The sequence below is a fragment of the Lissotriton vulgaris genome, chromosome 5 (genome assembly GCF_964263255.1).
Source record: "Lissotriton vulgaris chromosome 5, aLisVul1.2, whole genome shotgun sequence".
NCBI lineage: Eukaryota > Metazoa > Chordata > Amphibia > Caudata > Salamandridae > Lissotriton > Lissotriton vulgaris.
Window position 1 is genome coordinate 516,266,942 of NC_141693.1, and position 17,349 is coordinate 516,284,290.

The window sequence follows — 17,349 nt, forward strand, 5'->3', positions numbered from 1 at the left end:
TCATTTGCATTGGGAAGGGCCCAGAAAAATCTAGGAACAGTTTGTCCCTAGACCAGCACTATCAGTGCAGGGGGAAAGAAGCGTTCAGCAGGCGTACTGAATGTTCACCACATATGACGTGGCCACACCCTGAAGATGGCCAAAGAGGCATGGGGCTCCAGGGACCCTCAAGACCCAAGGTATTCCTTTTTCAGCAGGTCTAGTCACTCATTGCACATGCTTCTGAAAGTACACCAGGTTTCTCCTCAGTGTGCTGCTGGTCCCTCTGCATTGAAGGATGGTCCAGCAGTTTTCAGACAGTAATCAATCATATTTCAAAGCGGGGCTGTTCCCAGTCGAGGCATAGTTTTGTGTCTGCACTGGAAAAAGTACATATTTTGGGTAATATTATGCGCTGTCCTATTCTGAGCTGGGCACATCCAATTGAAGGTGCTCTAGGCACAGACGAGCTAGTAAGCTGTTTCACATGATATGGTCCCTGGACGGAATATGTATCTAAATGGGAAACAGCACAACGTCTACTTCAGTGCAGCATACAGTAGTGTAAGGATACTGAATGAAGCCTACTTAATGACAGATACAGTAGACGTAGTCAAGTCAAGTCAAGTCAAGAGATTTATATAGCGCGCTACATACCCATAGGGTCTCAAGGCGCTCGAGGAGGGGGGGAATTATTTGTCGAATATCCAAGTTTTAAGTTGTTTTTCTGAATGCTAGGTGGTTCTGAGTAAGGCGAAGGTGAGTGGGAAGTGAGTTCCAGGTTTTAGCTGCCAGGTAGGAGAAGGATCTACCTCCCATGGTGGTTTTGGGCTTGGTTGGAGGATCGTAGCTGACGGGAGGGGGTGTAGAAGGACAGTCGCGTGTTGAGGCATTCGGGTCCAAGTTCGTAAAGTGCTTTGTGTGCGTGGGTTAGGAGGCGGAAGGTTATCCTCTTATTGACGGGGAGCCAGTGGAGGATTTTCAGGTGACCAGAGATGTGGTCGTTACGCGGGATGTCTAGTATGAGTCTGGCTGATGCGTTCTGGATGCGTTGGAGTTTTTTCTGGAGTTTTGCGGTGGTACCGGCGTATAGGGTGTTTCCGTAGTCCAGGCGGCTCGTGACCAGTGCGTGGGTGACCGTTTTTCTAGTTTCGGTGGGGATCCAGCTAAATGTTTTTTTGAGCATGCGAAGAATGTTGAAGCAAGATGATGAAACGGCGTTGACTTGTCTGGTCATCGAGAGTGAGGAGTCCAGGATGACGCCCAGGTTCCGTGCGTGGTCCGTCGGGATGGGCGCTTTTCCAAGGGCTTCTGGCCACCAAGAGTCATCCCAGGCGGAGGGGGAGGTGCCTAAGATGAGGACTTCTGTTTTGTCTGAGTTCAGTTTCAGGCGGCTGTGCTTCATCCACTCGGCTACTTCTTTCATTCCTTCGTGTAAGTTGGTTTTGGCGGTGTTAGGGTCTTTGGTGAGTGATAGGATCAGTTGAGTGTCATCCGCGTAGGAGATGATGTTGAGATTGTGTTGGCGAGCGATGGCCGCAAGGGGGCTCATGTATACGTTGAAGAGGGTGGGGCTGAGTGACGATCCTTGTGGCACGTCGCAGATGACTTCAGAGGCCTCTGACTTGAATGGTGGGAGGCGGACTCTCTGGGTTCTTCCGGTGAGGAACGAGGTGAGCCATTCCAGTGCTTTTCCTTGGATTCCTGCGTTTCTGAGTCGCTGTAGAAGGGTGCTATGGCAGACTGTGTCAAAGGCTGCGGAGAGGTCGAGAAGGATGAGGGCGACTGTGTCTCCATTGTCCAGTAGAGTTCGAATGTCGTCTGTTGCTGCGATAAGTACGGTCTCAGTGCTGTGATTGGCTCGGAAGCCGGACTGTGAGGGGTCGAGGGATTTGTTGGTTTCGAGGAAGGAGGCGAGTTGGCTGTTGACAGCTTTCTCGATGACTTTGGCCGGGAATGGAAGAAGCGAGATGGGGCGGTAGTTTTTGAGTTCGGTGGGGTCAGCTGTGGGTTTTTTCAGAAGGGCGCTGAGTTCTGCGTGTTTCCAGCTTTCCGGGAAGGTGGCGGCGTTGAGGTACTAGGTCGTAGCTACTTCCCAACACCAGCACCATTTAAAAATGCATTTTTGGAATACTTAAACAATGCACTTGCAGAATCACTCAATATTTCAATTGAATACGTATAAAACGCCCGGCAACCCACCAAGGGTCTCCCGGCGCTGGACAAGGCAGCAAGCAGAGCCACAGCAGGCTGCTAAACAACACCCCGAATAGCAGAAAATCTGGCATGGCAGCTAAAGAGCAATGTCTTCAGATTCTTATAAAAGGTAAGCAGGGAGTGACAGTTCCTGAGAGCAACTGGGAAAGAATTCCAAAGCTTTAGGCCCAGGTAGGAAAACAGGCAACCTTTCATGCGAGCAAGACGAAACCTGGGCAGTGAACAGTGAGAGGCTAGATGATCTCAGCTGTAGGGTAGGCACATAGGTTTTCACCAATCCTTGCATCTAAGAAGGGGCCAAGCCATGCCTGGCACGAAACATATAGCATAAGGCATTAAATTCAATACACTTGTCAACCCTAAGCCAGTATAGTTTGAGTAGCAGTGGTGAAGCTGAAGCGTATCTAGGTAGCCGAAAAAAAAGACGATCGGCCGTGGTCTGTATGATCTGGAAGCGACAGATCGAGGATTTTGTCTGCGCCCAGGTATAAAACATTGCCATAGTCCAATCGGGAAGTTACCAGAACCTGAACCACTGTTCTCTCAGCAGCCGGCGGAATTAGCCAGAGGATCTTTTTGAGCCATTTGAGAACAGAGAAGCAAGTGGCCATGACCTTAGACACCTGAGGCTTGAGGGAGAGGTTGTTATCAATGATAAAGCTAAGATTCCTAACCTTAGTTATCAGAGTGGGTAATGGCCCCAAAACATCAGGCCAATGATTGACTCCCCAAAGTTCGGGGTTATTTCCCAGAACCAGGACCTCCGTTTTATTGCCATTCAGCTTCAGTGCATTTCTATTCATCCAGAGGAAGACATTTCTCAGACCAAGCTAGAGTAGCGAGGAATCTTGATGCTGAGCAAATGATAGTGAGATGATCTGAGTATCATCAGCATAAGAGAAGATGGTGAGTCCATATTTCTCGATTACGTCTGCCAAAGGGCGAACGTAAATATTGAAGAGCATTGGGCTCAGAACAGTTTTCTGAGGAACTCTGGAGTTCAGAGCTTGGGTCTTCGATCTTTTGTAGGCAGAGGAGACCTGAAAAGTGTTATATCTTTTAGAAAGGAGATCAACCACCTCTATTTGTTTTTATCAAGGCTGGTCTACCAAGGCCTGACCAAACCTTTTTTGACGAGCAACAATTGTAACAGGGTTTGCAATCTGTTCAATGTAAAGTTCGGCATCTGTGAGCAGCCCTGACTGAGAATTCTGGCACTGCACTTGCAAATGTTAGCAGGAGACAATTTATCACCTATTTTACAGTAATGTCTGCCAGTTCATTTTCTCTGCCTTTTTTGGATAAACAGTTCTTAGACAGGTATACTGTAAATCCTTGGGACCCGGTGTGACACTAGAGGGAGGGGTGTAGGTTGGTGACCAACGTGGGTGCTCATGAGATACGTCAGTGGTGGCTCCTCCATTAGGGCGGAGGAGAGCCTCACCACTGCATTTTTTGCAGTGGAAAAATGAAAAATAAAATGATAATAACACTACTTACTTATCATTTTATTTACTTTTGTAATGCAGCTTTATGGGGCAGGGCGGAGCTTAGCAAGGGGAGAGATGGTGGGCACTTACATAAGCATGACTGTTTGGTCCGCCTGCTTGCGCTGGCCAAACAGTCCTATGCACTTTGCATGTTCCTCACCAGATTGCCTTACCCAACCTGGTGAGGAACATGTACAGGCTCCCATTCCCTGCCTGAACGCCAATCTGCGACACTAAGACCAATCACAGTGCTCCATTGCATTGGGTTATGGGAGGGAGACTGTACTTCCTGCTTCAGAGGACAATGCAAGGCGAGGCGGCTGTCTGGCGGTCGGCTGCAAGGTACGTTTATTTAAATTTATTTTTCAATCTTCCCTCCCTCCCCCGCCTCACCCATGTTAGTCGGCATCAGCCGCCACTGGGATACGTACCAATTCATCTGCTCCGACACCGTAAGCACAACCGGTGCCAAGACATCAGACATCAGACATCGGATGTTCTCAGTAGAGACATGGAAATTATGGTACGGCAATGCCACCTTCCTACTTTTCACTAAGTGGCAATGTGTAAGTCTGCCCTCTATTGATTGATTTCTTAGTACAATGACAACAGCCAACTCATCCTATTTTCCATCACCTTTATTAGCAGGCTCACATCACATCGACCCCAGTTCTTTCCTAAATGCCTTCTTTAACACAACAATGCTGAACTTGGTCACACTGAACACTGGTATCAAAACGAGCATTGACCAGATGGCACTGCTCAAACTTTAGATGAGCTAATCATTAGCATATGCTTGATATTCTGCCGATACATGTGCCAACAGATGCATGAGGCCTAAAATTAGTAAAATTAGAAATATACCGGTGAAGATCCTTTCCCTTAGAATTGACACCTTCCCGCATACTCCACAAGGTATGCAAGCTAGTGATGATAAGAATAAAAAACCTATCTTCCTGCAAGAATTCTAGGAGCTTCCAGATAGCTATTACCTACGATCTGAAAAAAACATGAGATCCTGTCACTTTATCAACCAGGTGCCTGGCAAAGATTGTATAGCTTTTCATTTTCAAATCAAGGAATGCTCAAGCATATGGTCCATGATCGCCAAACCAGTTACACCAAGTGGTGATGATCGGTCATCAGCAACATAAATACCTGCTGAGGTAACCGGAATCCCTTCTGTCCTCGAACCAACATTGCCTTAACTGACCTAAATCTGATGTCTCCTCAACTGCACCACTTTGGTCACTGAACGGCTCATTAAACTCAAGCACACCACTGCTACTCCAAGCTTTAAAAAAAGGTGGTACCAGCCTTCCTAGCGCACTCATAATCTGTGTTGGTGCTACCCTGCTTAGCCAAGGTCCAGGAGGCTCTGGTCTCACCTGGCGCCATAATTATCGCTCAGCCACTTTCAGCCTGGTGTCTGCTCATCCAAGTGATACAAGTCACCTCCAACAACACTAGGGATGACTTACTTGTTTAGGTGGACCAAGGCCACTCATGCATGATCACACTTTTGGATCTACTGACAGCAATCAACAAACTGGCATTCAGAAGAAATGCAGGCTGTAGGAGAAATGATTTTGCAAAGCTGGGTTTAGTTAGTGTTGTAGTTTGTTAATCTTATCCATATATTCTCTACATTGATAACTGGAGATCAGACCACAGCATGTCATACCTAGCACACAGTTACAGAATATCGTCTCAGGGGCTGAATAACATTTTTTTTTTCTTTTAAAAGAAAAATAGGTAAACCACCAATAGTTTCCGGCTATGGTTTTCATACATTTCTGATAGCACACCACAAAAAAACAGGCACACAAATTGAAATCTATGCAAATTACAGATTTCCATGCATACTTATACAGCCTTAGGATTTCTCCTGTGTGTAAGTAGGACAATCGGCAGAAATAAGCATAGGAGACAGCTTTCCCTACGTCCCCTGAAATACAGATGTGATGCAGAATTTTCTTTCATCCTGGAAAGACTCTTAGTCCTTTTGTAGGAGTACATTTATGTGATTTTCAAACATAGGAATAGTTGTGGAAAACGTATTTAACTGCCACAAAGTTCAGGCCTTGTGGGCGTGCCAAGTGTTTTACCTGCCCGCACTCCTACCAATTGCGTCGATAAACTGAGGTGCCCAACATTAAAGTTAAAGCTATTACTCTAACCAACCTAACACATTAATGGATTTTCCCCAGTGCCGAGATGAATATGTTAGCCACAATATTTCCAAATGTATTTGGAAACTATAACCAATTTCCTGTGCGCCTAGTTTAAAATTACTGGTACAAAACGTTTTATATAGTGAGTGGTCCCTGAATGTTAGAAAATACCTTCCACATAATATGGTTCATGCACAGGTGTGGTCAGCAAAGTTGTCATCTCTTGGTAACACTTTTCTGGTATATAGTGTTAAGGAGAAGAAAGACAAATCTAACACTCTCGTGTTTCACCCTCAGAAGTTGTACAAACGAAACTAAGAAAACAAGGTGAGGGTGTCAGTGCAAGGCCAGGTATAAGGCAGTTATTCTGGAAAGAAAGGCACTTACTCTTTGTGTTTTGGAGAGCAAACAATAGCGATGGCTTCCGGCAACATTAACTGATAGGAGCAATGCGTGTGAAGATCAACGCTGGATAAGAATGCTGTTTGTGTTGGATGGGTCTGTAAAATGAAGGTTAAGAGGTTTAAGCTCTTCTAGACGATGACCACACAGCAAAGCCCACAAATTACCAATGAGAAAACCAAATGGTAAAGTTTCTTTATTGTAACCATATTCTTTAGATAGAATAGGCTATATATGGCACTCACCTTTTAGCTCTCCTTCTGCAGCAACAAATAATTTCTTAAAATACGTATGCACCCAGCGTGGTTGATCCTAGTTTTTATATGAAACTTTGGTGCTACATTCACACCTTCCACCAATGACTATTATGTAGGAGGTGGGGTCTAAACACCTGTTTAGACCCCACGCTGAATAGCATGGAAGAATATGGGATTCTGGACATATTGAGGTTCTGAAATCAGTCTCAGCAAGAAGCTACTTTCACCTCCTTTGAACATGGATCATAGTCTTGACTAGATTAATGGTCGGTATCCCCGGAGATATGTGCCTGAACAACAGAGGTCACATACGTGCCTTAGAGTATTTGGCCATGCACAGTAAAGTTAGTGATCCCAATCCCCACCCATACATGTGGAGATTCTAAGCGATTGCACTCCTGGATCCTGGATTCCGGGATGGGCTCAGCTCAGCTATTGTGGATTATTTTGACAGGAATGTCGGCTCTGTGGAAGGGATGGATACACAATGGGAAGCCTTAAAGGTCACAATCAGGGCTGTCTTAATTAGCACACAGGGAGGAGTGTTGAGAGCAATACGCACGCAATTGAAAACTACTGAGAACATATTGCGATCCCTAGAATGTGGCTAGGAAGTTAACCCTCGCACTGCCACCATTGCTGCAGTTCGGAAGCAAATCACCACTTTCAATGAGTTAGCTACACAGGAACAAAACGTATTCTCCAAGAGACACATTGATAAGACATATGGGGAGGGCAGATGATTGGGACGTAGCTTGGCTGCGAAGCTGCGATCACTATGGAGGCAGACACACAAAAGTGAGGACCACTACCCCAGAGGGTATTGAACATTACAACATTGTGCTAACTGATTTTATGGACCGCTATACCCGTCTATACAGTACCAGTAATTCTGCTACGGAGGCTAAAATCGGAGATTACCTTGGGGATGTGGTCCTGACATGGCTGTCCCTCAGATCGAGAATATTTGGTGCAACCTATTTCACTTAAGGAAGTCAAGGATGCCATCTGATCACTCCCTATTGGTAAAGCTCCAGGCCTGGATGGTATAACAGGTGAGTTCTATAAAGAATTCTCGGACCTTCTGGTACCACACCAACACGCCCTGTATGACGAAGTGTACATTGAGCAGACATTATCCCCTTTACTGCAAGACGCTCTCATTGATGCGCTGCTAAAATCTGACAAAGCGGAGGAGTACTGTGAATCATATGGACCGCTGTCTGTAATCAATACTGATGCAATGATCCTAGTCAAAGATATTGCCAACCCAGCTCCAGCCATTACTGGCCAATCTGGTGTTGCCGGACCCTTCCTGTATCATACCAGCCCATTCCATTACACACAATCGGCGCACCCTTGTTGCATTATTGCACCAGGTGAATCCCTCACAGCAGGCAACGGCAGTCCTATTAGATGCCTCCAAAGCTTTTGATGCCATCGCATGTGGATAAATGTTTACAATAATGACCCGTATGGGAATCCCGGCTGCATTATTGCGATAGATTTGCTTGCTATACACTAACCTGACAGCCCGGTGCAGATTAATGGTAGCACATCTGAGGGGGTCTCTATCCATAGTGGTAGGCGACAGGGGTGCCCTCTGTCGCCATTATTTGCCTTAACACTCAGACACTGGCATATGTGATCCAACAACAGCATGCTGCTTCTGCACTTCATTTTCTGCAGCATTCCCTTAGTATCTCCTTATGACCGGACAATATGATGTGTATGTCAGGGCACCCTCCAACACACTTTGTCGCCAGGATATATCGGGTTTCAATGATACTACTGCTGCCTTTAGCAGACAGGAGAGTCGTCATGAAAAAGGTGATGCTGCCCAAGTTTCTATATCTTTTTCTTAATATTCCTATTGTACTATCACAACTCGTTTTTAAAACACTTAGGGTGCACATGATTACACTGGCATCGGCCTTACAGTTATACCATTTATGAGCCCAGGCCCAATTCGCACACTATTGGTATGCTCTGTATGATTATGTGCCACACCTTGCAGTGGGGCATGATGATGTTTATCTCATTCTACTCCAGGTTATACTGCCACATAAACGCAAGAGAGTGAGACAAACCGAAATCAACATGGTCCACACCACAATGAAAGCTTGGCAGGCGCTCAGAACGTGGGCCAGAAAGACCCCTTTATGTGCAACAGTACTCCCACTGCAGATTCAACCCGGCATATCTGTCACATGGGAGCGGTCTACGTTAGGACTGCTTGGCCGAGCTGGCCTAAAATCCGTGGGTGATGCCTACCCTAATGACAATTACATAGCCCTTAACAATATCTCACACATACAGAGGCATAACCCATTACTGGCATTCACATACTATTGCTTTAGAGCTGCTCTACCCAAGTTCTAGCTTCAATTCCCTGGAGAGTCTGATGCACTTTGTGAACTGAAAACCTTGCTCACTACTATCACGCGCATTAGTCTGATCACTAAACTATATGATGTGCCGCAAACAGATAGACTAACAACCAGAGATCAAGCACTGGAGAAATGGAATGAAGTACTTGATAGGCTGCTTGAACTGGTTGGCTGAGACTTTTACTGCACACAGATTATTATGCTTACATCCAACTGTAACTTGAGCATTATAAACTGTAGGTATCTACACCAAATCCTATCCACCAGCTAAGTTGTGCAAATATGGTCTGAGGGGTGATGTGAACTATATGCGCAGTGCAACACCAGACACAGATTTTATGCATCTGGCCTGGCTTTGTGCTCCTGTCAGGATATTCAGGACTCAAATTACAGAGGCTCTGGTGGCTGTGGTGTTGGAGCCGGTGGACTGCCGCCCTGGAGTGTCTTTACTGGGACTGGTCAAAGGCTTGCAATCGGCCAATCGTAAGTTTGTGACAGTGGCCCTGTTGCTGGCAAAGTGGAGAGTTGCTCTTCACTGGGGCAAATGAGCAGAACCCACCAACCGGCAGTGGCTCTCTGATTTGGCATACTGCAGGGAACAACTGGAACTATATGCGGAAAACTACCATGGCCCTCAAGGCCAAAAGACATTTGGGACCCCCTTACTACACATCTGCTGACAGCCGCGGAGGCGTTGTAGAATGTGGCGTCTGATGGAAGGTGAAATTCACTGGTTGTGTGGTTTTGATGTTTGCATTTGTAGTAATTGCACAGATAATCTGACCAAGTGTATTAGGCACTGTTGTGCACCATGTTGATGTATTCTTTGTTTGGTTTGAAAAAGGCAAATGCATTTCTTTCCCCAAATGAATGTGTGTTTTTCTAAATATAAAACCTTCCACTAGAGGGAATCATCAACAGTCAAATTCCTATCTTCATGGAAGAAGCATGTACTGTAAGACCATTCGTACTACACTTTATGCAGAATTCAGTCGTAGTCTTTTGACAACCGAGCATTGAAGAAAACAGTTCCAAAAGCAGTTAAGCAATAATGGTTAAGAGGATCTTTTTTCTATAAGCACATGAAAGATTATGCTCTAGGAGCGTCCATTATAACATATTTAAGTTATATTCTCAATAAGAGGTTCATCACAGTCTTTTTTAATCAAATGGCAATGGATTGGGAAGATGTCTCAGAGCGAACAGGTTCTGCAATACTCCTTCAAAAGCAAGATTTATCTTAAAGCAATTGATCCAACAACATTTGTAATGAAAACCACTGTGACTCTTTGCAGACCTACACAAAGAAAATAGCCATGTAAAGAGGGAAAACATGTCACTGCACTATGATGGGTTGTAAGGTGTGTATGTACCGGTTACTCCGCTAAACTTCAGCAGAGTAAAAAGAAGTTCATAATCCGTTGAGATGCAACAGGCTTTCCTTCTATGAAGCACTGAGAATCCCACCAAGTTTGACATGCACCAAGTTCTCTACACCATCAGGTGTTACTTCCGTACACGTGTGCAAGGAACTTTCTCTTTAAGATCTCTGTTACTGCACCTTATGCAGTGACTCTCCTTCAGAGGCTTATGCAGCTTGAAACCGAATTCAATGGCATTTTGTTTATACAACAAAACAATGAAGGAAAATAACTTAAAGTAGTTAAGTAACAGGTAAAAAGCTCATATGAAGTTAATATCCCATGAGCTTCTATTACAGATTCTATTTTATTTCTAGCCGCAATAACAGGTGCTTTTTAGTCTTCAATTGTTCTTCAATGGACTGGGAAGATGTCATCAGTGAGAAAATAAATGATATGAGTACTTCGAAAGCTCTATTTACCTAACACTATGCAGTCGATCATACACAATTTGCTGTGAAAATCAAGTAGAATCAACGCGGATCCACACAAACAAAACTACCATGCAAAGAAAAGAAACTACATTGCTGTACTTCTAATACGGGTATTAAGACCTTCTCATACCAGTGTCAAGGACAGCATGCTTAGGTGATCTGTTTAGTCCCTTCTAAACTAACCAAAGAAAGGCAACTGCTCCCAGTGGCCACAGTTCCATCTTGCATAGAATAGTATGCATGAAAAATGTCAAGGATTTATTCTAAAGAGTCCTAAATCAGAGGAAAAATCCATAAAAGGAAAAACATATTTGGCAAATTTATGCATCATGATTGAAGATTCGAAATGAAGGGAATATCAAGAGACCAAACTTATCCTGAGGAACATGACCGTGAAATGAGCCAGGCCAGATGTAGACAGTTCCAACTGCAGGCGGAAAAATCAGGGACAAAAATGGAAGCAAGTGGACAAAAAATGTGATGAAAAATAAGGAGAACAGATGTGACACAATGCATCCTTCACTTAGAATTTCCTTCTCATCTGTTCCAACATGAACTATCATCACCGGAAAAAGCCCTTACTTCATATTGGACAAACATCCTCATAATGGGCTATGGCAAGACCTTCTTGGGAAAGGCATAATATAAGGCTTGACCACACCCTCATTCTGGAAATCATTGAGTTTGATTGATAAGTGAAGGGGTGGCCCAAGTATGACATCTATCATCCAGAACTGCATTCCACAATCTTGTGGCTGACATTTTTCCCCTGTACTTCAGACAGCTTGTGCAACACCTATCTAGCAGGACGCAAGCATGGAGACACAAAAGCAGTCCCCATGTTTTAGAATATGCTGCATGAGAAACTGAACAGTGCTTCTTCCTCTTCGACCTGCATAGGGGTCCTGTAAACTCACAACTCCATTCAGGAAACAGATGTAACAACAGTTTATTTGAAAGGCTCCAGGAGAGTGGATTGAGGTTTTCATCCATTCAGATGGTCAGGGTTTCCATTGGCGATTCCCCTGGACTAACACCAAAGGGTTTACATGCAGCCCTTTTATTTACGGAGATTAATTAGGGTCAAAATTTGATACACCAGTATAATTGGAGTCAATCTGCTCAACTCGTTTGACATAAAATTACCAAAAATTATGCAGTGTGTGCATAATTATGAATAATTTGGCACAAAGTGCTACTGATGGAGCGCTGTAACAATGAGGCTCGCGAGAGCGAGCGGCTGCTGCTATTCATGTTCTGTTACCTTTATTTGCCTTTTCTTAGTGCAATGAGCATCTTACGGTTCATTTTGGATGCATTAACAATATATCAATAAATACTGGGTTAGTCTCCTCGCCTAAATTTGCACAATCTTGCCTAATTCTGCGGTCATTTTTCACCCCCTCATCCCGGCGTGGCCAATTGCGGGCTGACGACGCGGGACAGGGGCGCCATCTTGGAGGGAGGAAGGGTTGGCGGTCCAGTGGCAGGACGCCTCCCGCCCTCCCGGATACTTAAGGAGCTGTTTTTTTAAGGCTCGCTGTACTTGCTTACTCTCCCCTGAGGCGAAAAGCCGGGGGTTCTTCACACTTTTCTTTGCTGAAGCGCGCAGACACTTGGCTAGATTTCTAGCGCTGTTACTGCATAATTTTTAAAATCTGTATATATTTTAAACTGCTACAGTTTTAATTGCTGTAACCAAAGTCCGCTAGAGGGCAACAATTCTTTAGCACCGAGGCGTGCTTCACTCACCCCCTCATCCCGGCGTGGCCAATTGCGGGCTGACGACGCGGGACAGGGGCGCCATCTTGGAGGGAGGAAGGGTTGGCGGTCCAGTGGCAGGACGCCTCCCACCCTCCTCGGCAGGATATAAAATAATGGGGTCATTCCGTCCGCGCAGCGGGCGGGCGCAGCGGGCGCGCCGGTGGCGCGCCAAAGGCGGGCCCGTCTGCGCCCGTCCGCGCCAGACACGGGCCTAGGGCCACCCCCCCTGGTCAAAATGTCCACGCAAGCCTCATCTCTTATCCACGCTCGGCTTTGACAGATCTACGCCCGCAAATTTCGCAACATTGTACAAGGTACAGCCCTGACTCCCTGCTATCGAAAACTGAATTGCACTGTATACATTGTCAAATGTCTACCCCTCTACTAAATAAAAGAGTAGGTGGCGACAACGGGAATAAAACAAATCAAATGTTCAAAATAGCCTTGATTAACGTGCGCTCTTTACCCAAACACAGGCAAGAGGTAGCCGATGTACTCACTGACAGGAACATAGATATTATGTTCCTGACAGAGACTTGGCTGGACAAAGCCTCGGACCCAGACCTCGTGATAGCCGTTCCACCTGGATACAACTGTTACAGACTAGATAGAATTGGCAAACGAGGTGGTGGGGTTGCAATAATTGCCCGTGACTCTTTTAAAATTCGCACCACTGCCTTACCTTTAAAGGCATGTGAGGCGCTTCAATTTGATATTTATCTCTCCCCATCATACAATTTTAAAGGTACATTACTTTATAGAAGACCAGAAACCAGGGCAGACTTCCTGACAGAAATACTTACTATCCTAGAAACTTCTGGCACTGACAACTCGGTAACTTTGCTAGGTGACTTTAATTTCCATTTGGAATGTGGCGAAGACAAGGACACCATATCATTGCAATCTGAAATGGAGGTCTTTGGTCTATCTCAGCTGGTGAAAGGACCTACTCATAAGGCAGGCCATACTTTAGATGGTATCTTTACCAACTTGGAAAATATATCAGTGTCTGATATATTACCTATGGCATGGTCCGATCATTATTTGGTTTTGGCAACCATTCAAATAAACAAAGTCACAACACCCTCTACATCGTCTCCGCGAGAATTGTTCAAGGTCTGGAAAGATATCAATATTCCCTGCTTCAAGGAGGCGCTATTGAACTCAACTCCCAAATGGGCAGATGACCCAGATACCGCTGTTGAACAATATCACACATGGGTAGGCCAGGCGGCCAACAAACTGGTACCTGAAAAAAGAATGTCCAGAAATAGAAGTACCCCTTCAGCCCCTTGGTACACTGAAGAGCTCAAAAAATTGAAACAGCAATGTCGAAACAAAGAAAGAATATGGAGGAAAAAGTATGATAATAAGGATAAGATAGCGTACAAGGAACTCTTAACCCAATATAAACTTCTAATAATAGAGACTAAAAAGAAGTTTTTTACAGAGCAAATTGAAAGCGCCAAAAACTCAAATAAAAAGCTTTTCGAAATAACTAAACATCTTGCGGGATGTGCCCCAGATCTCAACCCTCCTTGCTCACAAGAGTTCTGCGATTCACTAGCAGCATTCTTCTTCACCAAAGTAAATGACATATTCTCAGCATTTAACCAAGGTGAAGATCAAAGGATCAGGAAAACAAATACCTCCCCTCCAAGCAATACCCTTTCTTGCTTCGCAGAGGTAACAGATGCCAACATCCAGGACATCGTGAAAACAATCAAATCCGGATCAGCTTTGGACCCCTGCCCTTTAAACACTCTTCGGTCATTAATAGACACTGTAATCCCAGTTATTACTCAAATGACCAATCTCATGTTCCACACAGGATTTTTCCCTAACCAGTTGAAAAAAACACTACTCAAACCACTCTTGAAGAAACCTGGCTTGGACAAAGCAGAATTAAAAAACTATAGGCCTATAGCCAACCTACCTTTTATCGCTAAGGTAATTGAAAAAGCTATGAACGCTCAACTTGCGGGATTCATCGAGCAACACCATCTGCTCGATGAAACACAATTCGGGTTCCGTAAATATCATGGGACGGAAACAGCCCTCATAAAGGCAGCAGATGACATTCGATTAATTAGAGACCAAGGTGGAACTGCACTACTGGTGCTCTTAGACTTATCAGCTGCCTTCGACACGGTTGACCACAAGATCCTAGTCAACCGTGTCGAAAGGATGGGCGTGCAAGGCCTAGCGAAAGACTTAATAGCGTCTTTTCTAGCAGAAAGATCCCAGGCAGTCATACTGGGCCAATATGAATCTGCTGAACTATCACTGCCGTGTGGGGTACCACAAGGTTCATCCCTTAGTCCGACACTATTTAACATCTATGTGTCGGACCTCGCAAATACCATCAAAGCGCACGGGATGAACCTTACCTCATACGCGGATGATACTCAGCTGATACGGACTGTCAGAAATGACGGGGAAACAGTGGCGGAAAATTTCAAGACAGGTATGCTGGCCATTGGAAAATGGATGTCCGAAAACTGCTTGAAATTAAATTCCGACAAAACCGAGGTGGTCATTTTTGGCCACCTCAGCCCAAGCTGGTCCCCCACTTGGTGGCCATCATCTTTCGGAGCTGTACCTGAACCAGCTACGAAGGTGAGAAACTTGGGTGTCATCTTTGATGACAACCTAAATTTCATGGCTCACGCCAACCAGACAGCCTCCAATGCCTTCTACAAGCTACGATTGGTAAGGAAGATTCTTCCGTTTCTCCCTACCAATGTGGGAAAGACATTGGTTAGCGCAATGGTCCTTTCAGCGCTGGATTATTGCAATGGCTTGTTTGTCAATGCCCAAGTGAAGACAATCAAGAAATTGCAAACAATCCAAAATGCAGCAGCCAGACTTCTCCTCAACATTCCTAAATTCAAACCTATATCCGAATCCTTGAGGAGTCTCCACTGGCTACCTGTTAGGAACCGAATTAAGTTTAAGACGCTATGTATCGTCTACAAAGCACGGCACCATCAAGCGCCTCAGTTCCTATGTGACCATCTCGTCCCGTACATTCCCACTCGAATGTTACGATCTGCAGGACAGAATGACCTGATAGTGCCTCGAACCAGATTGGTCAATTGGGGAGACAGACGTTTTTTAGCTGCCGCCCCAAGATTGTGGAACATGCTCCCACAAAATATAAGATCAAGTCCAAATCTACTGTCCTTCAGGAAGAAATTGAAAACCTGGCTATTTAATCTCTGAAAACTATACAGATCATATAGGAGGGTAAAACAGTACAGCGCCGAGACGCCTGCGGGCAATTGTTCGCGCTTAATAAATGCCAAAAATAAATAAATAAATAAATAAATAAAATAAATTTTACATAATTGCGCTACAGCAAATTAACCAAGCTACGCCCATCCCTATTGCTTTTGTTATGATGCTGAGGACTGAAATATTCCTTTGTTCTGCTGGCCCCACACTGCAGGGAACAAGGGGCATATCATCAGGCATGGTGCGAGAAAAGGTGTGGAAGAAGCTTCTTTGAAATATGATATGAGGATTACTCCATGGAATTCGAAGTTCATAGCAATGCATGTGAAATCAAACATCTTCAATATAAGGGGCTGTGTGAAGGAGCAGGTGAAAACTTTCTCACCGTGCACCTTAGTGCAGGTGTCACAGTTTAAATATCTCAGATAGAACTGGGCTGTAGCTCATAAATGAACATTAGCGTCTACCAAACCCAGGTTATCCAGGTGCCCTGGCCCCAGCAATAGAAGGAGTTTAGGTCACCTAGCCACTACACTGTTTGCCCTGTTTAAAATGTTTATCTTTTCTTTTTCTGTAGTATCATTCTCTGCTGAAATCAAAAGCGAAAAGATCTGACAGGAAATATAAGGAGGGTAGAAGAAGGACACTAATTGCATTAGATACAGATTGATCTCTAGAATCTAAGTAAAATTTAGGACCCGTAGGCAGATCAAAGAGGAGAAGAGATAGCATGGTAATCAAAGGTGCGTTTTATCGTTCATTTATCCTGACAGTGGACTAACAGTAGTGTTAGTCTCAACGTGGTACACAGAGGGTACAATTCATGCTAGGAAAAGGACGTACAACGTAGATCAAGGAGGTTTAGATGTAGGCCATATTTTCAGGATAACTGGCAACATAAATAAGTGACTGGGAGGAGTGTTACCTACAAGGGTGTGGGAGCACTTAGTGTTTTGTAAAATACCCCTCACACACCAAAAGGCCCCTTGGTGTCATGCTTCATCATAGGGGTCTTCGCACCCCTCTAACTGGATGCGGTGGGCTGCGACCTACGACTACGCGGAAGCACTGATAGTAATGACTATGTGTGGTGCGTGTGGTGTAAGTGATGGGGATATTTATGTGAGTGGTGGGATTTAGTGAAGGGTTAAAAAGTACCTGGCTCGTGGGTGTATAGGAAAAAACTTTATTCACAACCCCGGGCTGGTACTACTAAAAGAAGTGAAGTGTGAGGTTATTATCTGTCGTGTTTATGGACAGTACCTCATGTGTGCGTCGACATGTTTCGGAGCATGTGCTCCTTCTTCAGGACGCGGGCACAACTTCCCCACCTTACTCACGTTTCACTACTTTGTATTGTGTAAATAACAAAAAGTGAAAAATATATTTTTAAGTGTATTAAAAAAATAGGCTATAGTGTGCCTACAGCGGTTTTTTTTGGCTCAGGATACATGCATTTGCATGACCTGAAAAAAGGAAAAGAAAAATGGATATGGTTACCCTAGTTGTGGGTGGCTCAAACAGGTGCAGTCACCTGGAACAAACCATTTGCGCAATTGGCCCTGTAAAAGAAAACGACAGACA

At 44.7% G+C, this 17,349-nt stretch overlaps 1 protein-coding gene across 2 annotated transcripts in view; it reads right to left on the minus strand.

The window, feature by feature from the left end:
* Positions 1 to 17,349, minus strand: part of STAMBPL1 (STAM binding protein like 1) — a 305,486-nt gene that overhangs the window by 40,244 nt on the left and 247,893 nt on the right. For both annotated transcript variants that reach the window (XM_086921944.1, XM_086921943.1), the window contains one exon: positions 6,248 to 6,360. In XM_086921944.1, coding sequence (XP_086778070.1) covers positions 6,248 to 6,360 — 113 coding nt within the window. The remainder of the gene's footprint in view (positions 1 to 6,247; positions 6,361 to 17,349) is intronic.